The 27,617-nt window shown below is 50.3% G+C and overlaps 1 protein-coding gene across 1 annotated transcript; it reads left to right on the forward strand.

Moving 5' to 3' along the window:
* On the forward strand, nt 1–27,617 carry LOC125917363 (small G protein signaling modulator 1; the record flags this gene model as incomplete). The annotated part of the gene is made up of 12 exons (XM_049623585.1): nt 1–571; nt 3,740–3,902; nt 5,456–5,608; nt 8,851–8,918; nt 9,199–9,344; nt 9,478–9,609; nt 13,859–13,983; nt 16,620–16,687; nt 17,870–18,033; nt 18,446–18,578; nt 25,211–25,349; nt 27,553–27,617. Coding segments are annotated over exons 1-12 (1,420 nt in total), but the record flags the coding sequence as incomplete, so codon positions are not given.

A 27,617-nucleotide genomic window follows, 5' to 3' on the forward strand; every position in this document is an offset into this window, starting at 1 on the left:
TTCCCTGCTTCCAAAAATATTTATTGAGCACCTGCTATGTGCCAGGCACTGTTTTGGTCTCTATGGATACAGAAGTGAACAAGATAGGTGAGGCCCTGGCCTCAGGGAATTTATATCTTAGAAGAAGGTAATAGTAAGCAAGTAAACAGGACAGGAATAGCATATGTACCCAGAAGGGACTGTAACGAGGTGTGAGTGGTGTCAGGGGAGGGCTGTGTCAGATAAGGGGCTCAAGGAAGATGACATTTCGTGTGACACCTGAGAAGAACCAGCTAGGCAGAGGGCCTGAAGAAATAATTCAGTAAAACATGATGCTCTCACAGGCCCCAGGCCTCAGACTTACAGAAGGCGCCATGAGGAGGGCATGGAAGGAGAGAAGTTATCAAAGCACCCCAGATGGCCTCAGAGGGCCAGGAAGGACGACACGGCCCTTGGGGATGACCGCACCCTGGGTCGCATTTGGGTCTCCCCGTCCAACTGCCTCTGCCCTTCCAGGTGAAGCAGATCATGGAGGAGGCAGTCACACGGAAGTTCGTCCACGAGGACAGCAGCCACATCATCTCCTTCTGTGGTGAGTCCGTGGACCCTGACCTGGAAAGGGGCTTCTTTCTCTGTGGGCTGCCTTGGGGGAGTGGCGTCTTTGTGCAAGGATTCTCACACCGTGTTTTGACTTTGTGACTCTGAAGGTATTTTTGGATCCCCGGGGGGTCTCTGTGAGGGAATTTGGAACCACGGAGAAGTCGAGAGAAGAAAGGAAGAATGGCCTGTATAGCCAGCAAGAGTTAGTCACTGCTGACGCTGGAGGGACTGCCTTCCCCTCGTGTGGGCTCAGTTCACAGCTACCCATCTCCCTAATGACGTTGGTCTCGCATCTGACGACAGACTCTGCACCCTTTCCTCACCCTGCCTGTGGCTGTTGCCAAATGAAGGGGGAGGATGGATGGGCTTTAAAGACATAGGGAATCGGGAGCCATTGATCCATCCTAAGGGATCATGTCCAGCTGGCTCAGCAGAGGAGGCAGGCCTAGGGCTCGGAGCTTAACTTGTATCCTTGAACCAGCTGTGCTCACAAGATTCCAGAAATAAATAACCGTGCTGCCAGGTTCTTAACTGTCCTTCCACAATGGCTACAGACACATGTTTTACGTGTCCCCACAGTCAGGGTTCAGCTTCTAATCCATGTGTATGTATAAGCAGGAATGTTTCTTTCTGCCTGAAAACCTTTTCATTCCATGACTGGAGTGTCTCGCAATGGAGGACGTGCTGTATCTCCCCTCTCGCGCTCTTGGCTCCGAGGAGAGGCCAGAGCGAGGAGACCTGGTCGGCCCTCAGCTTCATCCAGATGGCTGGAGGCACTACCCATGGGAGCACATGCTGTGACCTGGGAGCCCACTGCTATCAGTTTAGCCCCTTTGCAGCCAGGCAGACCTGGGTTCAAATCCCTCCTCTGCCATTTGTTTGTTGGGTGACCTTGGCAAAAAAAAAAAAAAAAAAAAAAGAAAGAAAATGAAGTTTATTTGGAGAGAGAATGTGTGGGCAGAGAGAGGGCAGAGAGAGAGGAAGAGAGACAGAGAGAATCTCAAGCAGGCTCTACGCTGTGAGCACAGAGTCTGATGCGGGCCCCGAACCCATGAACCATGCGATCATGACCTGAGCCGAAGTCGGACGCTTAACCGACTGAGCCACCCAGGCGCCCCCAAATTTCTTTTGAAAGTGAGATATGTTTATTTAAATTACATATATATGTGTGTGTGTGTGTGTTTATATACTTGTATGTGTATATATAGGTGTATATATATATATATAAGTCTGCATATGTACATGTGTATATACGCATAAATGTTAACATGAGAATGTACATATGCTAATTTTTTTTTTATCCTGGGCATCTTTATTTGCAAAGAAAATAGTAGGCATACTTCAGAGTGTGCGACCATGCTCACCTGTTGAAGATTTAGAGGAATAGAATGGGATAAAAATCATGATTCTCTAACTCCAACCCCAGTGTTTGGATGAGGGAGGAAGGGTGATGTTACTGCAGGGTGAGGCCTGCAGGGGCTCCCTGTGGTGTCTCTGCTCCATTGTGCCTTACGAGCCATTGTCAGAAAGACTCGAGGCATGTCTCCAGTGCTTGAACAGTTAATTAACTTATTGCAGTCTAAACAAAAGTGTAGTGTGTGCAAGCAAAAATGAAGATATTTCAGAGAGGCTCACCCAGAATATATTAAACCCATGGGCAGATTAGGCAGTAGGGTGGGCATCCGTTCAAAGCCAAGTAATCGCTGGGGCACCTGGCTGGCTCATTCAGTAGAGCACGTGACTCTGGAGCTCAACGTTGTGAGTTCAAGCCCCACGTTGGGCGTGGACCGTCCTTAAAAGAAAAACTATAATCATAACGTTTTGAAAAAAGTCAAATAATTGCCAACAAAAATAAACCAAGACAAGCAATTGCACCAAACCTCTCAGTATTTCTCCTTGTGTGCAACATAACCTTGGCCAGGCTCTTAACCCTCAGACTGCTGGAGTATTCCTTCTGTGGAGTCACAGTAACTAGAACGCTCACTTCTTGGGTTTTTTCCACAAGGATTAGGTAAGGTAAACCTTAACACTGGTCTCACACCCAGCAGATACCCAATAAGGAGTAGCTCTTATAATATGCTCAGTTTTTCCATCAACATCGATTATGCTCCTATGATATACCAGAGTGAGCTCCCTCCCAGTCTGCTGTGTAAGACAGAAGATAAAAAAATACTCAATAAAGTGCTGCTGAAAGTACCAGAAATAAGACTGGGGCCATCAGAATGGCCTGCACAGGGACTGTTTCCCGGGGGGGGGGGGGGGGGGGGAAGACACTAAGGCCCAGAGAGGGAAAGCGATTTGCCTGAGGTCACATAGCAAGTTAGTGATAGAGCCCAGGCTACTGCCCAGGTCTCCTGCTCTGAGCAGGGCTGGGCGGGGTGTCCAGGGGAAACACAGACATGGGAAGATGATGACAGTCCTCTCTCTTCAGATCCGTTGTGGCGGCACAAGTGTTGTGAGCACACTTTGGGCTCAGACCTGGGTTTGGATCCCAGCTCGTCTGGGTGGCCCTGGGCAATTCAGTTCCCCTCTTAGGGCCTCAGTTTCCACATCTGAGAAATGGAGATGGCGTTCCTTTCTTCCTTGGCTGTGGCAGAGATGGAATGGCATCCATAATGTTAGCTGTTCCTGGAATCACAGTAGTGGTGACGATCATGTGATTCTTCAGCCCAGATAAAGCCCACCAGTCCTGTGGTCAGCCTCCCCTCCCTCACTGACAGGAGTAATAGCTAACATCCCTAAAGCGCTCACTCTGTGCCCAACTATGTGAAGCGCTTGCCATGCATTTTCCCCACCTCGCTTGCTGCAACCATGTCAGATGCCTGTTCGTACTATCCCCATTTCACAGATGAGGATACTGAGACACAGAGAGAGGAAGTCATTGCCCAAGGTCACGCAGCTGGTTAGTGTCTGGGAGAGGATATGAACACAGTCTGACCTCGGGCAGCAAACACAGGTTAACTGCTAAGCTCTCCTCCTCCCTTTTGAGGGAGTGGAAGGCAGAGAGACGTACGTGATTTTCCTTTGATGCTTTCGTGGATTTCGCGATTCTGGGGCGCCCCGCTCTCCAAGGCGCCTCTGTGTGGCTGAAGACCTGGGCTGGGCTGGGTGCTGGGGAGCACGGGTAGGGCAGGGCCTGCTGACCATTGTGTCCCTGCAGCGGCTGTAGAGGCCTGCGTCCTGCATGGGCTGCGGCGGCGGGCGGCTGGCTTTCTGCGCAGCAACAAGATTGCAGCTCTCTTCATGAAAGTGGGCAAGAACTTCCCACCGGCCGAAGAGCTGAGCCGCAAGGTGCAGGACCTGGAACAGCTGATGGAGAGCGCGTGAGTGCGGAGCATGGGGTATGGGCTGGAGCGTTCCCGCAGGGGACAGTCCAGGCTCCTCCCTGAGCTCTGCCAGAACCCGCACCTCCTGGCACTGTCTGCACTCTGCTTTCGCTCCTCAAACCCGCCAGACTCTCCTACCCCAGGGCCTTTGCACATGCTCTACCTACCACCCGGTTCACACGCCTCATCTTCCAGGGCTGGTGCCTTGTCATCATTCAGGCTTTCCCCCAGTTAAGGATAAACTCCAACCCTCACCCCATTTCTCTTACATATCACTCTGTGTATTTCTCTCCTGTGGTTATCATCACCTCTAATTATTCATTCCTTTGTGTACTTTTTACTTGATTGTTGTCTATCTCTCCTCCTTGGCTCTGAACTCCACGAAAACAGGCCACTAAAATCTGTTATTCCCCATTTTGTCCCCAGTGTCTGGACAGTGCCCAGCACCTGGTAAAATGCTCAAGAAATGATTGTTGAATGAGTGTCTGCTGTTAGCCAAACCCATTCCACATGCAGGAAGACCAAGTTTAATGAAACTACTGTGGTCTCCATCTGCATGGACCAGATACTGACACTGAGACAACAAGGGGGATGGTGACTTCACTCACACGCCTGGAGGGCTGATTTCCTGGGGGGAGGGCTCAGGGCCTGAGGGCATGTACGCGAGAACCTCCCACCAGAGTCCCGACCGCACAGTTTGACTCTACGCCAGAGCCGCGGTCTGGAGCCTGGTCAGGGCTGGCAAAGAGGTTTCAGCTTCCGTTGGTGCTAGCAGCCGCCCACAGGACCTTGTTGTGAAAGATCCCGGAGCCGTGATTGGGCTTCCCGGGAAAGAATGTGTGGATTGATTCGCCGTGTGTGTGACGGGCAAGAGAAGGGAGAGAGAGGCGCACATGCTGTGTGTGCCGTGGGTGATCACTCCACCTCAGCGGGTGGGAGATGGTCCTTTCCCTCCCTTGCAGGCTGTGCCGGCCCAGAGCTGCTGGCCAGAACTGTGGGACGGGCAAGGCTGTGGACTTAGCGTCACCGGCTCCCTTTCGGAATCAGACTCCTCAGCCACTTGGTCTTCAAGGTGCCTTCCAGTCCGTATGCTAAATTCCCAAGTGTTTGCTGATAACTTCCGAAAGGGAGCGATTTCCATGGGCCTTCCGTAATATCGGGAATGACTTTCTCATGGAGGAATTAGAGATACCCATGCCAGGTGGTAAGGGAGAGCCATTCATTTCATTCATGCAATCGCTCATTCATGAGAGAGGGAAGGGGATAGAGGGAATGAGAGAGAGAGATGAAGAGAAGTACCGCTATCAGAATCTGGCTTGCCCATCAACAGTATATGAAGGTGTCTGTTTTATCGCATCTTCACACTCACTGGGTGTTCTCATTTTTTCAACATGTCACCCACTTGCCAGGAGCAATGTGGGCTTTTGTTGTTGTTTTAGTTGCCGTTCCTTCATTCCCTAGAGAGGTTGGGCATTTTGCTGTTTGCACATTGGTCCTGTTGGATCTCCTTTTTTGCAAATATTCCTCCTCCTTCTGTACTGGTCTTGAAGGCGAAACCAGATTCAGGGCCTCCAGGAGAATGTGCGGAAGCTGCCGAAGCTGCCCAGCCTGTCCCCACTTGCCATCAAGCACCTGTGGATCCGCACTGCTTTGTTTGAGAAGGTCCTGGACAAAATTGTGCATTACCTGGTGGAAAACAGCAGGTGAGTGAGAAAGAGCAGCCGCCGTGGCGTGCTCTGGCGCCACCTTCTGGCCATTTTGGGAACTGCACCCTATGGCACAAAGCAACTTTCTTTTCTCTCCTGTTGACGTGCACTTGATTTGAAAGCAGTTAGATAAAGGCCTTCTGGATGTTTGCCTCTAAATGAGCTCAGCTTAGAACCTGGGACTATTCATGTACTTCCTGATAATATAGGATCTTCAAATTTGGACTGAGGAACAAGGATCTTGCAATCTTAGGGATCTTTTTCCTCCCATGCATTAAGCCTACAGTCTACTTGCTAACTGTGGTCCTAGAAGAGTCATGTAGCTTCTCTGTGTCTCTGCTGCTCTTTTAATAAATGGGACAGGGATTGTTGCCATTCTGGAGAAGAGGTGAGAAGGGGAGTTAGTGAGTACACAGTGTTTTTGGAATGTATGATACTTTTTTTACATTTTCTATTCTAGCTCAGATTAACCTGGTGTAAAGGTTTTAGACTGTGAGTACTCTTGGCAAGCATTCATCCATGCATTCATTCATCCAGTAAATATTTAATGGGCACCTACCATGTGCCAGGCAGTAACTGAGATGTTGGAGATACGTTGGTCTTAACTGTCATGTTAAGAGCTTGGATATTATGCTAAGAGCACAGAGGAGCCAGTGAAGAATGTGGGCTTTTGTATAACCTGAGACTCTTCATGGCTAACACTCCTTCCAGCCATAGACAGATGGGGAGAGAGAGATAGACAGGGGGAGTGGGAAGGAGAAAACACGATGAGGGAACTATCTGAGAATCTCCTCATCTCCCGGTATATGAAAGTGCCTGTTTAACCACATCTTCACATGCAGTAGGTATTATGATTACCTTTTATTCTTTGCCTGTTTGCTAGGAAAATACATATGAAAGGAGAGAGCAGAGTCCTTCCTCTCACAAACCTCACATAGTTGCAGGGAAAACAGGAAAATAGTAATTGTGGTAATATGTGGTGAGTATTCCAAGTCAGGTGGGTGGTGTTTAACTTCCTCTGGGTGGTCAGGAAAAGAATCCTAGAAGACATGGCAGTTAATCATCAGTTTGAAGGGCACGTAGGCATTAACCCGGTGAAGTGGGTAGGGAAAAGAGTGTTCCCAGCCAAGGGAATAGCAGGTGCAAAGCCAGGAGGCAGGAGACAAATTGGAAGAAATCCAGGCTCTGGAGTCCAATTAATCTCTTCACCTTCTAGTAAAATGTGATACGTCTCTGCCCCGTGCCCTCAGGGTGCGGGCCTCCGGAGCTCTTGCCTTTGGCATATGACCTTGTGTTTTCTGCTGAATGAGTCGGTAGAAGGAATGAGTAATTTATTTGAGCAGCAATGCCAAACTATCTCTTTATTTTTTTTTTGTCTAAACTTTTTATTTTTTTGATTCACATAGAAGTTGTAACATTAGCGCAAAGAGTTCTCGCCTGCCCTCAGTGATCACATCCTACATAACCATAGTACAAATACCAAAACAGGAAATTGACATTGGTACAATACTGTTAACTAAACTACATGCTTTATTTGGATTTCACTAGTCTTTATGTACACTCATTTTTTTCTGTCTAGTTCTATGGAATTTTAGCATAGTTAAATTCAGTATAAATACATATATGTATTATTTAATTAAATATATATTATTTAACTATTTAATAAAAATTACATATGTATATGTATTATACTCATAGTATAAATACAGTCTGTAATTCTGTATAACCAACACCACAGTCACAACATAGAACTGTTCCAGTGAAACCTACCACCCCAAAGAAGCTCCCTCGAGCTACCCTCGATGGTCACATCTTGCCCCCAGTCCCCCCTGCTAGTTTTTAAGGTACTATTTCCAGGGTTTATGATCATGCAACGGTGCTGGTTTTCAGCATAGAGACTGAGTGGCAGAGTGGAAAGTGCCTTGAAGTTTTACCTTCAGATCTGACACCAAAATGGATAAACTTGCTGCTGAGGATGCACAGAGCATGTCCGTTCGGCTTCAGCCGATATCCTGGTGGATAGAAGATTCCTCTGGGGTCAAATTACAGTGATGTTGCCACCCCTTAGCAAGAACTCCCTGGTGTCAGAGTCTGTGCTGTTGCTGTAAAAGCAGGTCAATATTTAATCCTCCCAACAACCTGGGCAGGTGAGTTCTGTCATTCTTGTCATTTTATAGCTGAGGACACTAAAGCTCAGAGAGGGTGGTCGTCACATGCCCAGGGACACACAGTGAGAGTGGGAGTGGCCGACCTGGCCTCCCACTCAGTCTGCCTCGCTGCAGATCCTGTGTTCTTCGACCCCTGCTGTAGGATGGGAACACCCAAGCTGGCTGGGTATAGCTTGCATCCACCTGCTCTGTGGCCTCCAAGAAGTCACTTACCCTCTCTGAGCCTGACATCCCTTGGGAAGGTAGAACAAGGTCCTTTCCAACTCTAAAATTCGGTTCCTAGCTTGTAGGAGTTTGCAGAGAATTAGGAGGCACTACACAACAACTCAAACAAAGAAGCAAAACCCAAAAACACTCAGCACAAACATTGTCTTGCCCATATGACAAGTTATTTTGAAGAGCCAGAAGCCAGGGGGCGCTTGCGAGCACGTCAGGCCAGCGTCATCCACATAGTTATCCGCGCAGGAAGTCCTGTTAATATAGCTTTTCCGTACACGCCACAGCTAAAAAGCCTTTTATTGCCTCAATAATATTAGAAGAGCTGACATCATCTGAGCTCCCAAGCCACTTGGCGCCTGAAATGGAAGATGTGATAGAAGCTGATAGAAGCAGCCAGAAGCAGCCTTCTAATTACTATTCCTGTTACTCTCATTAAGGCTGTATCACAGCCATGTATTAAGCAGTTAGTGCCAAGCATGGTACTAAGTGCCCACATCTGTTGTCTCTTTCAAAAGTCCCTTTTTCTTTTTTTTAAATTTAAGTAAGCTTCACACCCAGCATGGAGCTCAATGTGAGGTGTGAACTCACGACCCTGAGATCAAGACCTGAGCTGAGATCAAGAGTCAGACACTTAACTGAACCATGCAGGTGCCCCTCTAAAGTCCTTCTGACGGCCCTAGGATGTATGTTTTTATTACCCCCATTTTACAGATGGGACATTTGAGGCTTACAGCGTTAACTGGGTAACAAGAGGGAGGCTGAACTCAGTCTGCTCTTAAGCATCAGGTCAGTGTCAATTGTGCGCCCTCTGCTGGTTACCATCCAGACCTGCCTGTCCTTTTCTCTTACTAGTAAATACTATGAGAAGGAAGCCCTCCTGATGGACCCGGTGGATGGCCCCATCCTTGCGTCTTTGTTGGGTAAGTGGTCCAGGGCTCTGAGCTTCATCTGGATCTCTGATGTTGGCTCACTGGTGCATCTCCTAAGGGCCTCTCTCGTTTCCCTCTAGCCTTCTCCATCAAAACTTACCTGTTCCCTGGCTCTTGCTCTCAGGGTCTTGTGCTGGACTCTCCTTAGCAGGACCCTGGGGCATACTCACTGGCTGGAGGGGAGAGGCAGTGAAGGTGGTGGCCCATCTGGGGGTAGACAGGAGGGTGGACTTTCAGGGCTATGGATTCCCAGCCCCTGTATGCTCCACAGTGGGGCCCTGTGCCCTGGAGTACACCAAGATGAAGACTGCAGATCACTTCTGGACTGACCCCTCAGCCGACGAGCTTGTCCAGAGGCACCGCATCCACAGCTCGCACCTGCGGCAGGACTCACCCACCAAGCGTCCAGCCCTCTGTGTGAGTAGGGGTGGACTCTGGGGCCTTGGGAGGGAGTTGGGCTCAGTGCCAGATTTGGTGTGGAGGTGGAGAATGCAGTGGGACATTGAGGGTCACCGCAGGCCTCACCCTCCACCTCCCCTCACCCTGCCAGATCCAGAAGAGACATTCAAGTGGCAGCATGGACGACCGACCATCCCTTTCTGCCCGTGACTATGTTGAGTCCCTGCACCAGAACTCCCGGGCCACGCTCCTCTATGGCAAGAACAACGTTCTGGTTCAGCCGGTGAGAGATATCTGGGACCCAGATCTTCCACAGGGGGTCTGGCTTCCGTTTGTACAGGAGGAGTTCCCTCTTGTTCCAGGCTGCTGATCCATTCATCCATCCATCTATCCACATCTCCATCTCTCCATCCATTCATCCATATGACAACATTTGCTTCTATCCATCCATCCATCCATTCACCTACCTACCTATCTTTACTTCTACCCATCCATCCATCCATCCACCCACCTATTCATCCATCTTCCTACCCAGGTTTTCATCCATCCATCCATCCATCCATCCACCCATCCACCCATCCACCCATCCACCCATCCATCCATCCATCCATCTTCCTACCCATGTTTTCATCCATCCATCCATCCATCCATCCATCCATCCATCCATCCATCTTTATATCCATCCACCCAGCCATCCATCCATCTTCCTACCCATGTTTACTTCCATCCATCCATCTACCCATCCATCCATCTTCCTACCCATGTTTACTTCCGTCCATCCATCTACCCATCCATCCATTTATCCATCCATCCACCCATCCATCCATCCATCCATCCATCCACCCAGCCATCCATCCATCCATCTTCCTACCCATGTTTACTTCCATCCACCCACCCATCCATTCATCCATCCTTTTTTACATCATCCATCCATCCATCCACTCATCTTTACATCCATCCACGCATCCATCCATCCATCTTCCTACCCATGTTTACTTCCACCTACCCATCCATCCATCCATCCACCCATCTTCACCTGCATCCATCCATTTGTCCATCCATCTATTTAATTATCCATTTATTTTCCAGTCCATCTCTCCACCCACCTGTCCACCTAGCTGTCCATCCATCCATTCTCTTTTGTTATCACTCACTCATTCAGCAAGTACTTATACTGAGCTTTCCTTGTGCTGGATGCTTGGGATATCAGGATAAATATCTTCATGGTTGAGATATTTTTTAAAATGTTTATTTTTGAGAGAGAACATGCATGGGGGAGGGGCAGAAAGAGGGGGACGAAGGATCCGAAGTGAGCTTCACCCTGACAGCAGAGAGCCCAATGCAGAGTTGAATTCACGAGTTGTGAGATCTCAACCTGAGCTGAAGTCAGACGCTCAACCAACTGAACCACCCCGGCGCCCCCTTCACAGTTGATATTTATGGAGTGCTTTCTTTGTGTCAAGCACCATAAGTGCTTTTAACTATATTAACTCATTTAAAGCTCCCAGCAACTATTTGATGCAAGTAGTGTCATCCAAGATGATAACGCTGAGATGTGCACAGGGGGGAGTAAGTGGCAGAGTCATGCTTTGAATTCAGGCTGCCCGATGTGGGAGTTGAATCATTTATCAATCACCTCTAGGCCTGGCTGGTGCAAGCCCCAGAGATGGGTGGTGAGCCAGGCACACGAAACCCCTACCCTCAAGGAGTAGATACCCCTCTGCCTTTTCCTTCCTGAGACTGTGTGGATCAGTGTGGTGTTTGGGCTCAGCTGGGAGGAAGCAGAGGAAGCTGCCAGTTGCTCTAGCTCTGTGGTCGCAGTTGTGATCACGGGGTGACCCTGAGCGAGTCACTTCTCCCTGTGAGCCTTAATGTCCACATCACAATGGGTACAAGATCCTACCTCCTCACATCTAAGAAGCTATGAATTTAAGATGCTCCATTTTTAAACATAACCATCAGGAAGTAAAAAAACGATACTAAGTTCTAGAAGATGTTTTCTCATTACTTGGAAATTTTGACACTTTTTGAAAGAGTTCTTTGAGCTCTTTGATTTGGATAAAAGGAGTTTTGGCTTTTTTTTAGGGGTGCCTGGGTGACTCAGGTGGTTGAAGTGTCCGACTTGGATTTTGGCTCAGGTCATGGTCTTGTGGTCTGTGGGATCGAGCCCTGCATCAGGCTCTAGGCTGGCAATGTGGAGCCTGCTTGGGATTCTGTCTCTCCCTCTCTCTCTCTGCCCCCTCCCAGCTCACTCTCTCTCTCTCGAAGTAAATAAATAAACTTAAAAAAAAAAGTAAAAGGGTTTTTTTTAAATCATACATTGCTTTTTTAACTATGCATAAGGGAACTTATAACTGACATTCATTAGTTAAGACAGTCCTAAAATTTCTTCACATTTCAGGGTTTAATGTTCTATATCAGTTTTTGACTTAGAGTCATCACTGCTTGTATTTTTCTAGTAAATACTGTTTTCTTTTTTTTTCTTTGTGAGAGAGAGAGAGAGAGCATGTGCACTTGCACACAGAGACAGAGAGAGAGAAAGAGAGAGAGAGAGAGAGAGAGAGAGAGTGAGAGAGAGAGAGAATCCCAAGGAGGCTCCGTGCCCAGCACAGAGCCCGATGTGCGGCTTGATCCCATGACCCTGGGATCGTGACCTGAGCCGAAATCAAGAGTCAGACACTTAACTGAGCCACCCAAGCACCCCCAAATACTGTTTACTGTTCCATCCAAAGAAGGGGTCAACACACTATAACCCATGGGCCCAATGCAGCGCTCCACCTGTTTTTGCAAATAAAGTTTTATTGTAACAGAGCCGTGCCCATTACCTATCGTGTATGGCTGCTTTCACACTGTAACAGCAGAGTTGAGTGGTCGCACCTGAGTCTGTATGTCTCACAGAACCAAAATTACTCCCCGTCTGACCCTTTATACAAAAAGCTTGCTGACCTCTGATCAGGAGTGTAGGAGGCCCAGCGTTTCTCACAAGTGCATGTCCTTGGTTGTTGCTCTGCAAGGCCATCTGGAATTGTGGGCATGGCTGTAGTGGTGAATAATGTGTCTCCTCTGCCAATATCAAATCAGTGCTCTACTGCTCTGCTGCCCATGTTTCTGCATACACAAAAACTTTTGAAGTCGAAGATGACTCACCGTCTAATCTTTCTGAAGACGTTTAAAATAGCACCTGTTCTCCGCATGTGAAGTAACAACATAGGAACAACTAGGACCGAGTTTGCAGGAGGTCAGGCAATGACCACTGTGCCACGATGGTGAGATGCCACCTGCTGTAAGATACATCCACACTTCAGGTACAGGAAAACATGGAAAACGTTCATGACCCAGGGCAGCAGTGCTCCGTCATGGGGCTGCAGGCACGAGTGGCTAACTTGAGACAGTGTGGGTAAAGCTGAGACATGCTAGGTGCTCGGTAAATGTTGGCTGTCCATTTCCACATGTCGTTGAGGTGAATTTGCGTCCTTTATTTGTGAGGCTTGGAGAGACCCCCCCCCACACACACACCCCACCTGGGATAAAGCAGAGGGAGCCGCTGAGAAGTTCTGCAGGCTCATGGGGAACACAGAGGGTCAGGCTGCTGGGCAGTGAGTATGGTGTGGGTGTTTGGAGGAGGAGATTCAGGATAACATCTGTGGTTGGGGCATAGAACTCGGCTGCCCTCTTGTTCTCCCTTAAGACTGGCCAAAATGATGCCAGGTAAATGACTCCTGTCAAGGAGAGGGTGGTGTTGGGGCGCCTGGGTGGCTCCGTCAGGTGAGCGTCTGACTTGATTCCAGCTCAGGTCATGATCTCATGGTTTGTGAGCTCAAGCCCTGCGTTGGGCTCTGCGCTGGCAGCACGGAGCCTGCCAGGGATTCTCTCTCTCCCTCTTCTTCTACCCTTCTTCCCTCTCTCTCACACACACAATAAATAAATAAGACATTTATTTACTTATTTTAATTTTTTATGTCTTTATTTTATCTTGAGAGGCAGAGTGCAAGCGGGGGCAGGGGCAGAGAGAGAGAGGGAGACACTGAATCTGAAGCAGGCTCCAGGCTCCGAGCTGTCAGCACAGAGCCTGACGCGGGGCTCGAACTCATGGACTGTGAGATCATGAACTGAACCGAAGTCCAACGCCCAACCGACTGAGCCACCCAAGCACCCCTAAAACGTTGTTTTAAAAAGGAGAGCGTGGTATTAAAGAGGGATAGAGCCCCTTCCTGACTCTAAAGAGTCCCCGGCTCTGCCCTTGCAGCAGGGCTTCCTGGACCTTGGTTGGGGGGTGGGTGGGAGTGTGAAAGTGCAGGGGGCAGCTCTCAGAGCTGCATCTCTAGAACCCATCCTGGGTGGTTGGCTGCAGACTGCTTTGCTTAGCATGGCCCCCTGGAAGGAGGTACAGGATCTTCCAAATGGTCGTAGCCTTGGAGGGCATGACCCAACCCCTTGGATCTGGTTATGCCTCCTTGAGTCAGACGGCCCAGGGCCTATGACCACTGTGACTCTGGCACTTTGACCAAGCCTATGCCCTCCTCTCTCTGCAGAGGGATGATATGGAGGCCGTGCCAGGGTACCTGTCTCTACACCAGACAGCTGACGTCATGACCTTGAAATGGACGCCTAACCAGCTGATGAACGGGTCGATGGGGGACCTGGACTATGAGAAGAGGTAGGGCGCCGGGTCCTTCTCCCCCTTTGGCACAGGGAAGTGTGTGCTCTGTCCTTTGTGTCCTGCCCCAGCCCGCTGCTCTGTCTGGTTGTTGCGGCCACTTGGGCCAGACCCCTGCAGCTATGGCCTTATGGGTAACTCATTAGGAGGATCTGGAGACCAACTAGAAGAATCTTAGAATCTAATACGGGAATTAGGCAGGCCCTGGTCAAACACCACCCAAAGGGAAAAATCTTAATTAAGAGCTTGGGAGCCTGCAAATGGCAAATATTCCCCATCTGCTGCCGTCCTTCCCATCACTCCGTAAGGGAGGAAAGCTGGAGGTGTTGGTTGGTGGGCATCTGGTCCAGGGTTGTGTCTCCTGTGACCCTGGGATTTTCAAGACTCAGCAAAGGCTTTGGAGTCACACGCCGAAGACACACGGAAACCAAGGGTCCCCTGCTACAATCCTGTGTGTTCCCGCACAATTAGGGATGGCCCTAGGAGGAGCCCAAACACAGGGAAGGCTCAACCTGATTATTTCAGCTTGAGGAGTCTTGGCAGCTTTATATAAAATAAGGGCTCCTTTCAAGGAACATAACCAGAACACTGTTCTTGTGTTCTGTTTCATGTTAAGCTTCAGTGTGAGTGACACGAGGCCTGGGTGTGATTAATACCATTCTCTAAGCCACTTCCTGTGCAGAGGCGGCCATCTGTCTTCAGAGACGGTCAGTGGGAGGTAGAGTTGGTTCTAGGCTGAGCCATATAATTCAGCTCTAGCTAGACTCCAGAGTTTTTGATCAAGAAGCCCTCACCGAGGAACAACGTGGGACCCAGGAGATGCCCTTGGCCTGGGGCATTATTTCCACGGACTCATCTTAAACCTCAGGCCTTCCGCAACCCCTCCCAGCTGAATCTGGATCACACGGAACCCTGAACCTCCTTCGTAGCATTTATAGAATCGCGGACACGTAATAAATCTGTGCCTATTTGTATATCAGCTGTTGCTTCTAGACCTCAGTTCCGTGAAGGCAAGGCACCTGTCTTACTCATGTCTTCTCTTTGGCAGCTGCCACAGATCCTAGCACAAAGTAGGTGCTTAGATAATCTCTGTGAAGCAAAGCAGGGAAGTTACCGGATTCAGTCATCAGATCTGAACAGAGCACCCGCTACATTCCAGGCACTGTACTGGATACAAGAAACATAGCAGATGAACAGAAGGAGAGGAAAATCTTTACCCTCTCGGAGCTTCCACTGTATTTACCTTACACTGAAGGAGACCACAATAAAACAGGTGTATGGATAAGTGTACGTTTTAGGCCCAAGTGCTTGCTTGGTTCTCATCCTGCTGGAAGATTTGGGGTGTGTCTGTCTCTCCCTGTCTCTGGGCTTCAGTCTCCCCTTCTATCAAATGAGAGGCCTGGACAACATGATCTTCCCAGAACTCAAAGGGTTTGCAGGGGCTCTCCATACACAGAAGTGTCTTCTGTCAAATAGCACAACCCAAAGGCCCTGTTTGCTATTTGGACTTACACCCAGGATTGTGTGGGCAGAAACCTTTTTGTTTTTAATTTTTTTTTTAACTTTTATTCATTTTTAAGATACAGAGAGAGACAGAGTGTGAAGGGGAGGGGCAGAGTGAGGGAGACACAGAATCTAAAGCAGGCTCCAGGCTCTGAGCTGTCAGCCCAGAGCCCGATGCAGGGCTCAAACCCATGAACCATGAGATCATGACCTGAGCCGAAGTTGGAGGTTTAACTGACTGAGCCACCATGGTGCCCCAACTTTGTTTTTAACTTGTTTTTTAATGTTTATTCATTTCTGAGAAACAGAGTGTGAGCAGGGGAGGGGCCGAGAGAGAGGGAGACACAGAATCTGAAGCAGGCTCCAGGCTCCAAGCCAATGCAGGGCTCGAACCCACGAACAGTGAGATCATGACCTGAGCCGAAGTTGGACGCTTAACCTACTGAGCCACCCAGGCACCCCTGGGCAGAAAACTATTTTTCTTTAATTTAAAAAAAATTTGTTTTTACATTTATTTATTTTTGATAGAGAGAGACAGAGCACAAGTGGGGGAGGGGCAGAGAGAGAAGGAGACACAGAATCTGAAGCAGGCTCCAGGCTCCGAGCTGTCAGCACAGAGCCCGACGCAGGGCTCAAACTCACAAACCACGAGATCATGACTTGAGCTGAAGTCAGACGCTTAACCTACTGAGCCACCCAGGTGCCCCCGGGCAGAAAACTTTTAATGTTGATATTTTGGAGAGGCATAAATCCAACAACTGAGTCTCATTCATTCTGCTTGGGTCATGGGGCCATCCCTGAACCAATCACTGTGGCTGGAACAGTAGAATGTGCTGATCGGCCAGGCCTGGATCAGATGGCTATTCCTGGAATCCTGGCATAGAGGGTGGGTGGAGTCAGCCTCAGCCACATGGATGGAAGCAAGGGAAGTGTGTTCCTCAGAAAATTGGGGTACTGGGACCAGAAGAAGGCAAGGTAGATTCTGGGAAGTCTTGAATACAGATGTTGGGGACAGATGGGTCCTAGTGAAAAGGGTTCAGGAGCCCATGGGTGTGGTCTTCTGGCCTCATGGGCCCTTCCCCATGATGAAGTGAGCAGGCATCCTGCGGAACTAACCATCCCTCCCCTTCCAGCGTCTACTGGGACTATGCCATGACCATCCGCCTGGAGGAGATTGTATACCTGCACTGCCACCAGCAAGGTAGGGACTGTTAGGGGAGCACGGGGTGGGGGTGTTCCTTCTGGCTCCCCTGCCTGCTCCCACCTCCTCATTACCTGTGCAACCTCAAACAAGTGATTTCACCTCTCTGAGACTTGGTTTCCCCATCTGTAAAATGGAATCACAACAGCACCTACTCATGGCATTGTTCTAGGTTCAGGACTTAGCATCAAACCCACAGTGTTTGATGCTGACACTTAATGGAGCGCTTATGATGTGCCAAGCAGGGCTCTAAGCAGGTTGGCACAAAGTCACACAGCCTGTAAGCTCCAGAGTTTCGACTCAAACCCGGAGCTCAAAGAAGGTACACTCAGAACAAGCAGAGGGCTATTCTGTTGTAGAAAGCAAGGGATCTGGACTCTACCAAGGCATGACACATTAATCTTATTTAAAACCTTTTTAATGTTTATTTATTTTTTGAGGGGTGGGTGCAGAGAGAGAGAAGGAGACACAGAATCCGAAGCAGGCTCCAGGCTCTGAGCTGTCAGCACAGAGCCTGATGCAGGGCTCAAAGTCATGAACCATGAGATCATGCCCTGAGCCAAAGTCGGACACTTAACCTGAGTCACCCAGCTGCCCCACATTAAGCTTATTCAATGAGACAGACCTGAGTTCAGATCCAGACTCTACTGTGCGACCCAGAGCAAGTCATGTACCCTCTCTGAGCCTTAGTTTCATTATTTGTAAAATAGGCAATAATAGATAGACCTCATAGGGCTATTTTGGGTATTCCAATAACACACTGCCTTTCATGTGCTGTGCTTATATACAGTAAGTGCTCAATACATGCTAGCAAGTCACTACTGCCCTGAGAAGGGGTAGGTCTGAAAGCCTCCATACAAAAATAGGTCAGGTTGATGCACAGAGGGTACTTGAGAGACATGGGGTGTTTCCCCTTGGTGGGTGATTTCAGGGGAGGCGACCACATTCTTCTGGACCATATCCCATAGTTCCCAGTCTGCAGCAGTGGCCGGTGGGATGGGAGGGGCTCTGGGAAGGTAAAAACTTCCCCTGACCTTCTGCCCAGGCCTTTCCCAGAGCCTTGGAGCAGGTCCACGGGTCTGGCTTGGCATGCCCAGGGCGATGTGTTTGCCGGGAGGACCCCCATCCCATGCCCCATAGTGACTTTCTGCCGGGTCTCCTCTGGCTGGGTCGCGGTGGCAGTGGACAGCGGTGGCACAGTGGTGTTGGTCAGCCAGGACGGGATCCAGAGGCCGCCGTTCCGCTTCCCCAAGGGGGGGCACCTCCTGCAGTTCCTCTCGTGCCTGGAAAATGGGCTGCTCCCCCATGGGCAGCTGGACCCTCCACTCTGGTCTCAGCGGGGGAAGGTGAGTGACCGTGGGGGCCCCAGGGAGGCTGGGATGGGGGCGGGGTCAGCCGTGGGGAGTGGTCATTCTTTTTTTTATTTTAATTTTTTTAACGTTTTATTTATTTTGGAGAGAGAGTGTGAGCAAGAGAGGGACAGAGAGGGGGGGGGACAGAAGATCCAAAGCGGGCCCTGCGCGGACAGCAGCAAGCCTGATGTGGGGCTCAAACTCACCAACTGCAAGATCATGACCTGAGCCAAAGTCAGATGGTCAACTGACTGAGCCACCCAGGCGCCCCAGGGTGGTCGTTCTTGCCCATGACTCCTTACCTGGCTTTGTGGGCTCATGCACACCCCACTGAGACCCTCAGGCCGTACACAGACTGTGGGGACAGATGTATCCCAAGAGCTATGCATTCGGATTGTGCTTTCAGGGCAAAGTATTTCCCAAACTGCGTAAGCGAAGCCCTCAGGGTTCTGCTGAGTCCACGTCTTCGGACAAGGAAGATGACGAGGCCACAGATTACGTGTTCAGGATCATCTATCCCGGCATGCAGTCTGAATTCGGTAAGCTTCCCAGTCTCTGGGCCCCCGAAATCTAACCTGTTAGTTGAACATGAAAATAACTCCAGGTGTTTGGGGCTTGTGGACAGGTGGTCTGGGTTCTGGGGCCAGCGGGGGGGGGGGGGGTGGGGGGGGGCAGGGACTTGAAACCAGGATGTTAGTATCTCGGTTTCCCCCCAGTGAGAACCACGCACTACTGAGCTTAACAAAGGTGAACCTGGAGCAGGAATTACCACGGGGTAGTGAGTGGGCTCTGGAATCCTGGTTGAATTGGGGCAAGTCACTTCACCCTTCTGTGCCTTGGTCTCCTTTTCTGTAAGATGGGGACGTTAACATAGCACCTGCATCGTCGGGCCCTTGTGGGGACTAAATTAGAGAAGGCCCTTGGCACAGAACACGTCCATGCTAGCTGCTGTTATGTGGTTGTTGGTATTTTATTTCACTCTACTGTTGTCAGGATTCAGTGAGATAATGAGGTGATCAATGTAAAGTCCCTGGAATCAAGTCTCACACACAGTAGGGCTTCAATACATGATGGTCAAAAACAGCAAAGGCAGGAGGCAAAGCACCAGGCCCTGGCACACGAGACGCTAATATATGTCTGCCACTTGGGACAGTGACTGCCGTGACATAGATGCTTGGTTCGTGGAGACTGTTACCGTTAAGGTCGTCTTTACCACGGAGGTGTTATTTGGATCAAATGAACTGATATTTGGAAAGTTCTCAGAGGCCTGGCTTTTCTTTTATTTTATTTTATTTTATTTTATTTTATTTTATTAAAATTTTAATGTTTATTTATTTATTGACAGAGAGAGAGAGAGAGAGAGAAGGAGAGAGAGCGAGCTGGGGAGGGGCAGAGAGGGAGAGAGAGAATCCCAACCAGGCTCTGAGCTCTCAGTGCAGAGCCTGATGCAGGGCTCGAACTCAAGAACCATGAAATCACCACCTGAGCTGAAACCAAGAGTCGGATTCAACCAACTGAGCCACCGAGGTGCCCCAGAGTCCCAGCATTTATTAAGCACCATGTGGATGTCTTGTTTCAACAACTCAGTATTAAGCTGTAGGTGCTTTCTGTCAACCCCGTTTTATTTTACCCTTGGTAGTCCTGTTGTTCCATTTGATGGGTAATGGCTCTGAGCCTACCTTTGCTATCGTGCCGGGTCGCTTCACGCTCTGGCTTTTGTTCACCGCTCAATGGGATCTGGGGATGTGGGGCAGGCTTGGTGGTAAGGTCTTATATTGCTCAGGTTGGTTTCTCATCTTCACCCATATATTCATTCCTTCATGGTCAGTTAGGACCAAAGCCTCGTGTTTCTGCATCACTAGGAGCCTGAGAGTGTCCTGAAGTGTTCATTACTACATCCGTTCCTACCCCGGTTCGGGGTCTGGAGCCGTCCCAGCCTGTCAGCGGTACCAGGTTCATACAGCACCCCCAAGAGCCGAATGATCAGAGGGGCCAGATGCCCCCTGTCTGCCTTCCCGGGAAGCCCTGTCTCTGCTCCCCAGAGAGGCTCATCCAACATATAGTTTGTAGGCTCTGCTGGGAGCCAGGCTGGATGCCAGAGGTCTTACTTGCTTGGGAAGTGTCCACGTTAGTGTGTTGGGGCTCTCCGTGTGCCAGCAGAACAGACGCTGGCAGTGCCCACCCACACCCCTCCTTGCGGGCTCTCCTGTTGACTCCCATCCTTAGTGTCTCTCTGCCTGAGGGTCCCTTCTGCCTGTGGGTGGGGGTGGGGTAGAGGTGTCCAGGAACCAGGATCCTCCCTGGAGCAGCCTTCAGCCAACGACTGGCAGGAATTAGTGTATAAACGCCCCGACTCCCTCACCCCCCACCCCGGTAAGAAAGCTCTGACATGCGTGTCTGCATGTCTCCCAGAGCGCCCCCTCCCCCCCCAGGAGATCAAGCACCAGTTGCCCATAGTGGTAATCTGAGCGGTAACCAGCCCTTTGCTCTGCCTTCTCGTGTCACTTCGCCTACCCATGCTTCTTGGAAACATCTCCCAGATAGACTCCCGGCACTTGAATTCTCATCTGCCTGTGAGGAAACCCCAGTGAACTCAGTTTATTTAGAACAAAGCTTCTCACTCATAGCACTGCCGATGTTGTAGATGGAATAATTCTTGGGGGGGGGGGGGTGTCATGTGCCTTGTAGGATGTTGAGTGCCATCCCTGGTCTCCCGCTACTAATGGCCAAGCAGCAAATCTGCCCCCTCCCCCACCACCAAGCTGTGACAACCGGAAATGTCCCCAGACGTTGCTGAGTGTCATCTGGGAGCAAAAGGGCCCTTGGCTGAGTAAAGCACACATCACTGCATTCACCTCTCCGCCACTGCAGCATGGCCAAGTGACTTGCCCTCTCCAGGCCTCATTTCCTTGTCTGTAGAATGGGGAGACATTCTACAGACCCTCCCCACCCAGGGTCATATTCTGAGGAGTCAGTGTGATGATGTATCAGGCACCTAATGCAATGCTAATCCTCACCATGGCCCTCCTAGGCATGTGCCACTGTCTTCACCATCGCCTACTTTTCAGAAGAGGAAGCTGAAGCACAGAAAGGTTAAGAAACTGGTCCAGAGCCACGCAGCTAATCCTCGGCGTGGTTGGGATTTGAACCCAGGTGTCCTGGCTCCAGAGCTTGTACCTCTCACAACCACTCCATGCAGATTGTTTTTGACCAGGATCGGTTGACACTGTGGTTTCACCCCCTTCATGCCCAAGCTCAGTCAGATTCAGCCCACGTGGAAATGGTGCCCCCTGCTTGGTTGATTTTCTCAGGGCCCTGAACCCCAGAGCTATGGTTTTCACCTTTGAGGACAATGAAGTCCTTTCTGAAGAAGTGCCTAAATCAGAAATGGGCAGACTCCTTCCTGTGGTCCAAATTCGGCCCACTGCCTGTTTTTGTAAATAAAGTTTTATTGGAACACGGTCGCACGCATTCACAGACAGCATGTCCATGGCTGCTTTCACACCACAGCAGCAGAGTGAGATCATTGTAACCAAGACTGTAGGCCCACAATGCCAAAAATATTTACATGTCTGAGCCTTTATAGAAAAAGTTTGCAGATGCCTGCCTTCAATAATAAGGGAGAAGAGTTTTGCCCTGTGGGCAGGATGATGTGGCCATAGATGGTTCTAAACCCCCTTTCAGTGTCTTCTTGCCTCTGTCTCATGGTCCTTGTGCACAGAGGAGGCAGAGACCAGTTCTGAAACATGGAGCCCGTTTCGGAGTCAGAAGAGGGCCTTTCCATTCTCCTGTGTTGCTGAGATTGTCTATGCTGTCTGTGATGGCAGGTGTGAGCCACGCACGCCTCCCGAGCGCTTGAAATGCATCTAGTTCGGATGGAGCTGTGCCTTAAGTGTCAAATACACACTGCAGGGGCGCCTGGGTGGCTCAGTCGGTTAAGCGTCCGACTTCGGCTCAGGTCATGATCTCACGGTCCGTGGGTTCGAGCCCCGCGTCGGGCTCTGTGCTGACAGCTCGGAGCCTGGAGCCTGTTTCAGATTCTGTGTCTCCCTCTCTCTGTGACCCTCCCCTGTTCATGCTCTGTCTCTCTCTGTCTCAAAAATGATAAACGTTAAAAAATAAATAAATAAAAAATACACACTGCATTCTGAAGACTTAGAAAAACCAACAGAAATATAAAATACCTCCTCAGTAATTTTATATCGATTACACGTTAAAATGGTAACATTACAGATATACTGAGTTAAACAGAAGTTATTGTTGAAATTGATTTCATCTGGTCCCCCCCCCCTTTAGTGCAGCTTCTAGAAACTTCTGAAGTAAGCATGTGGCTCAGGTTGGATTCCTGTTGAACAGAGCTGGTCTAGGGCAGGGTTTCTCAGCCTCGGCACTGTTGATATTTTGGGCTGAATAATTGTGTATTTGGTGGGGTGGGGGTGGGGGGTCTGGTGCATTATCCCTGTCGTCTACCCACTAGATAGATGCCAGCAGCATCTAGCAAATTCCCAGGTCGTGACAACCAAAAATGTCTCCAGACATCGCCAGATGTCCTCAAGGTGCCAAAAGTGCCGCAGTGGACAGCTGCTGGTCTAGAGCAAGGGTGGTGTCGGGGGAATGTCGGTTGAGAGAGTATTGAATAGGATCTCGGGGTCTGACGACCTGGGTTGGAATCCCAGCCCCACCGTTTGTTAGCTGGACGGTCTTGGGCATGCTGCTCCCATGCTCCGTGCCTCAGTTCCCGAATCTGCAAAAGGGGATAGTGGTAGTACTTGCACTCAGTAGGTGATAGCTGTTGTTGGCGGAAAGAGAGGGGGACCTCAGTCAGAAAGGAATGTTATGCCAGTTACCACCCGCTGGGGCTGGGGCTCATTCTGAACCTCAGTTTCCCCTTCTGCAGAATGGGAGAAGAGAGGCCTCCCTCACGGGGCAATTGAGGATGATAGGGCAATCCTGTGCCCGCACAGCAGCCAGCACATAGTAGGCACTATATAAACACGGAGCCGTGTGGAGCAGGGCAGGGGAGAGGTTCAGCCCTGAGGAATTGGCTCTTCGCCTGTGTCAGTGTTCTGCCCGCCGCGGACATTCCGTTTCACTGGTGCTTTCTGTTTTGTGTCTCAAGTTGCTCCCGACCGCTTGGGCAGCACTCCCCCGGTCTCCGTGAGCCCTGCCTGGACGGTGTTTCCTGCTGGCCGGTCGGTGCTAGTGGTGGCCAGGGGCAGTCAGTGGGCACGAGCCAGATGGGACGCCACCTTCCCCGTGCCGGGTCCGAAGCAGCAGCCCCCCAGTAACGTGTGGGCTACTCTCACCCTGGGGCTGGGTGCCGGCCACCTCTGCCATGTTGTCATTTGAGTCTTGGTCCCAACAAGGGAAGCGGGAGACAGACCGATGCCCTCACGCTGTCCAGCCTCCCCGGTGCGGGATGTCAGGGGTTCCGTGGTGAAGGGATCCATTGGCGATGCCTGTGGAGTGCGAGGGGCTGGGGTGCAGGCAGCCTTGCCACAGCTTGCTGAAATCGATCAGGGAAGCAGAGAACTGGGGATACTTTTCTAGAACATTTTACAGGGGCTCACTATGCTTTCTTGGCCAGCTCATCTGTGAGTCACCTTGGGGAAGAGCTTTCTATGTGACATTGTGAAGACAGCTGTCTACACTGTCAGTGGGTAGGGCTGGGCCCTGTCGGCTACTGAGTGCTGATGACAAGTGGCATGGGCTTGGCAACCATTCCCCTCCCCCCGACCTTGCAGCCCAAGGGAAGAGGCCAGGGATTACCGGTCATCCTTGAGGAGGCGTGGCTGGTGGGGTCGATGTGAACCCTTCTTAATCTCCTAGGCAAACTAGGGCCCACAGGCCGGAGCCAGCCTCATTCTGTGCAGCCCATGAGCCAAGAATGGCTTCCACATATTTTTATTAATCGATAAAAATCAAAAGAGTAATATTTGTGACATGTGAAAATGATCTGAAATTCAGGTTTCAACGTCCATAAATAAAGTTTTGTTGGAACACACCCGGGCTCATGTCTCTGCATCTTGAGCATGGCTATTTTTGCATTCTGAAGGCAGAGTTGAGTGGCTGCGATCGCAGCCAAATGGTTCATAAGCCCTAAAATGTTGACTGCCTGGTCCTTGATGGAAAATGTTTACCGAGCCCTGTCCTTGAGAAAATAAAATTTTTGCACCTGTCTGGAGCTGTCACGAAGCCAGGAAATTAACGACAGAAATTGTAACACATGTGTCACTGTCGTGTTGGTCCTGCAGCCCCGCAGATGCCACGGTTTCCATGGAGCTGGGAAAGAAGGCAGTGAGGGAAAATCTAAGTGCTGTGTCCTGGGAGCACTTGATCAGGACACCCCAGTATCCAAGTGTTAGGAGATCAGTTGTGCTCTCTTGGTTCTCGAATGTGGCTGCTGTTATCAAAATTGTTTTTGATATACAGACTTAAGGGCTCTCTCTCTAGCAGGTTTTAAATCAGTAGATCGGGTTGGGACACTGGCATGTGGCTTTTCAGCAAACATGATGCTGGGTGGCGGTCGCCAGCCTGCTTGAGACCCGTTGATGGAACAGCTGTATGGCTCAGGCTGATGGACAGTGCAGACAACCTCATCAGCGGGGCCTCCTCTGGGTCCCTTGCCCTTGGGTGCCCTGCCTCATCTGTTGAGTTAGGCTCCCTTCTGCCTCCCTGCTAGAGATTCTCTCTCCCAGAGAGTCTACCCCGGGGGACTCAGGATCATCAGCCTTGCCCAGAAACCCCCAGCAGGCCCCTCTTCCTTCTTGTCAGTCTCCTATAAGGACAGCTGAATGACAACATGGTGAGGCTTGGCCTCCTGCTGTGGCACTGGGTCTATTTTCTTGGCTCTTGGCGTGTGCTCTCTCTCTCTCTGTCTCTCTGTCCTCACTCTCCCCCCCACCCCACCTTCTTCCTTTTTCTTCCTTTCTTTACTTCCCATCTGGTAAGGGCCCCAAATCTTGCTGGTGGCTTTCATTGGATCAGGTGGGCTCAAAGGCCATTATCTGGGTCAGATAATGATTGGGGTTGCTGTTTCTGGCTGTCACATTCAGAGTCTTTCCCTATCCCTGTGCTGGCCTAGGGGCGAGCTGCTTGCTTCGGGGTAAGGTTTCCGTGACCCACATAGATTTAACTGGGGCTCTTGCCCCATCCCTTCTATCCACCACAGCCCCCCAGGACCTGATGGATGTCTCCGTGAGCAACCTACCACCCTTATGGCAACCCAGCCCCCGGAAATCCTCCTGCTCATCCTGTTCACAGAGTGGCTCCGCCGATGGTGGCTCAACCAATGGCTGCAACCATGAGAGGTATGAGGGGCTTACGCCATGGGTCGAGGGAATGGAAAGATTTGCAGAAGATTTGTAGGCACCTGTTTGTTGCCCAGCACTGAATTCAGAGGAGGGATGTAGGCTACGGAATCACTCAGGTCTGGGTCAAAGGCTAGCCTTGTGAAGTCCTAGCTAGCGGAGCTTCCTTACATGTATCGGTCAGGATAAACAAGGTTATGTTGCAGTAACAAACAGTCCTGCTATCTCAGTGGCTTCTTACAGCAAAGACTTATTTATCATGCGTACTATGTGTCTGTCCTGGGTCAGCTCGGGGCTCTGCTTGCTGCCCATTAAAGGGCCCGGTGACACCAAATATTACTTAATGCCAAGCACACATGCCTCAGTTTGTTCCTCCACAGAATGGGGATACAAATGCCTGGTGTATATAGCTGTCGTAAGACAAATCACACCCTGGTCTAAAGTGGCCAGCATCTGGTACCCAGTACATGGGAATGTTGAGAAAATGACACTTATTTTATTGGATAAAGTTAAATCCCCAGATCATCTCTTCCCTCGCCCATAGAGCTTGTGTGTCTGCAGGGCTACTCAGTGCATTCACGTGACTGGTCTTGCTTCCCACTGACCTTGCCTGGCCTGGCCGGGGACAATGGAATCCCTTTTTCCTTGCTGGGCCTCTGTCCCAGTGAGTGGTCTAGTCTGAAGCCATAGGGGCTGGCATGGGAGCTGGCATCAAATCTTTGAAGTCATGTGAGGCCTGCCTTTCAGTGCATGGTCCACGGACCTGCCGCAGCATCGCTGGGCCAGATTCTCAGTCCATGTTGCCAGACCTAGGGAAGCAGAATCTGCATTTAACAAGGTCCTGAGATCACGTGTGTGCTTTTAAGTTTGAGAAGCACTAATATAACAAGAGTCTCACCTGTTTATGTGCATCAGCATCACCGGGGGGAGATAGGGAAGCCTACTGATCCCAAGACAGTTTCCTTTGGGGTCCTGATTGAGGAGGTCTCTGTGGGGCCCAGGAATCCACATGTTGGAGAAATTCCAAGCAATTCCTGGGGTGGTGGTCCGCGGGCCATTGAAAAACGCAGCTCCAGCCTAGTATCCCCTCTCATGGCATCTGTGTGCACACCTGTAGTGATGGGGCACTCACTACCTTTCTCAATAGCCAAGTCCACTGTGGGACGGTCAGTGTGATGCTGTTCTTTGGTAACCTGAGCAAGTCTGCACCCGACCAACCTGAGGGGACAGTGAGGGTGATTTTCGTGTTTAATGCCTCCCTGCGTGTAACTGGAGGACATTAACCATGCCTCCTTCCTGTCTCCCTGGGTTTTGCTGGGTGGCCCCCAGGAGGTCCTGAGAAAAATATGCAACTATTCCTCCATCCTGTTCTCTGCAAGCATGCACAATACTCCCTTCAGCAGTCCTCGATTTCCCCAACACTGCTGGCCCTTACTCCCCTCTCCTCTTTCAGCCAAAACAGCCCCCAAACCCACCCCCCACACAAGGAGGAGCTCTGAGGCATCACCTCTGCAATCAGCCAGACTCTGAATCGCAGTTTGGCTCAGTTTGGTTCAGCTGGGCCACTTGAGAAGTCAGAACTCTTGGTGCAAGTCACTGAAAAACCACTTCAGACTAGTTCAAATACGAAAGGAAATCACAACAGGATGGAGAAGACCAGAGGCATGGTGACTTCAGGCATGGTTGGCTCCAGATGCTCAAAACAGAAATCTCTCTGTTTCTTCAACTCTTGCCTCTGGTTGCCTCTGTGGTGGTTTCATTCTCAGGCAGGCCTTTCCTATGGAGTGGCAAAAATGGATCCCAGCAGCCACTGTCCTATATCCCTCTGGCTTAGGAGCTTGAACAGAGAAAAATGGGTCTGTTTGCCTGTAGTTCCAACAAAAGTCTCAGGGCTCATTCTCATTGGCTCAGGTTGGATCACGTGACCACCTCTTATTCAAGGACTGTGATTCCAACCTGAGTCAGGTACTGGGTAGAATCAGCCTCATCCAAACTGCAGTCCAGAGTGTTGGGGAGGCAGTGACCCCAAAGACTAGGGGAAGTGGCAGTGATGCTGTATGGGTAGAAATAATAGTTCCCCCGCCCCCAGTCCCCTTAACTGACTGGTTTTAATCTGCTCCCTACAGGCAAAAAGCTGTGCTTCCCCAGGGAACCTGGGCTCTGTGTGGTCTTTCCTAAGTGTCGTCTTTTCCTCCACCTGCAGGGCTCCCCTGAAGCTCCTCTGTGACAATATGAAGTACCAGATCCTTTCCAGAGCCTTCTATGGAT

The sequence above is a fragment of the Panthera uncia genome, unplaced genomic scaffold (genome assembly GCF_023721935.1).
Source record: "Panthera uncia isolate 11264 unplaced genomic scaffold, Puncia_PCG_1.0 HiC_scaffold_1760, whole genome shotgun sequence".
Lineage (NCBI taxonomy): Eukaryota > Metazoa > Chordata > Mammalia > Carnivora > Felidae > Panthera > Panthera uncia.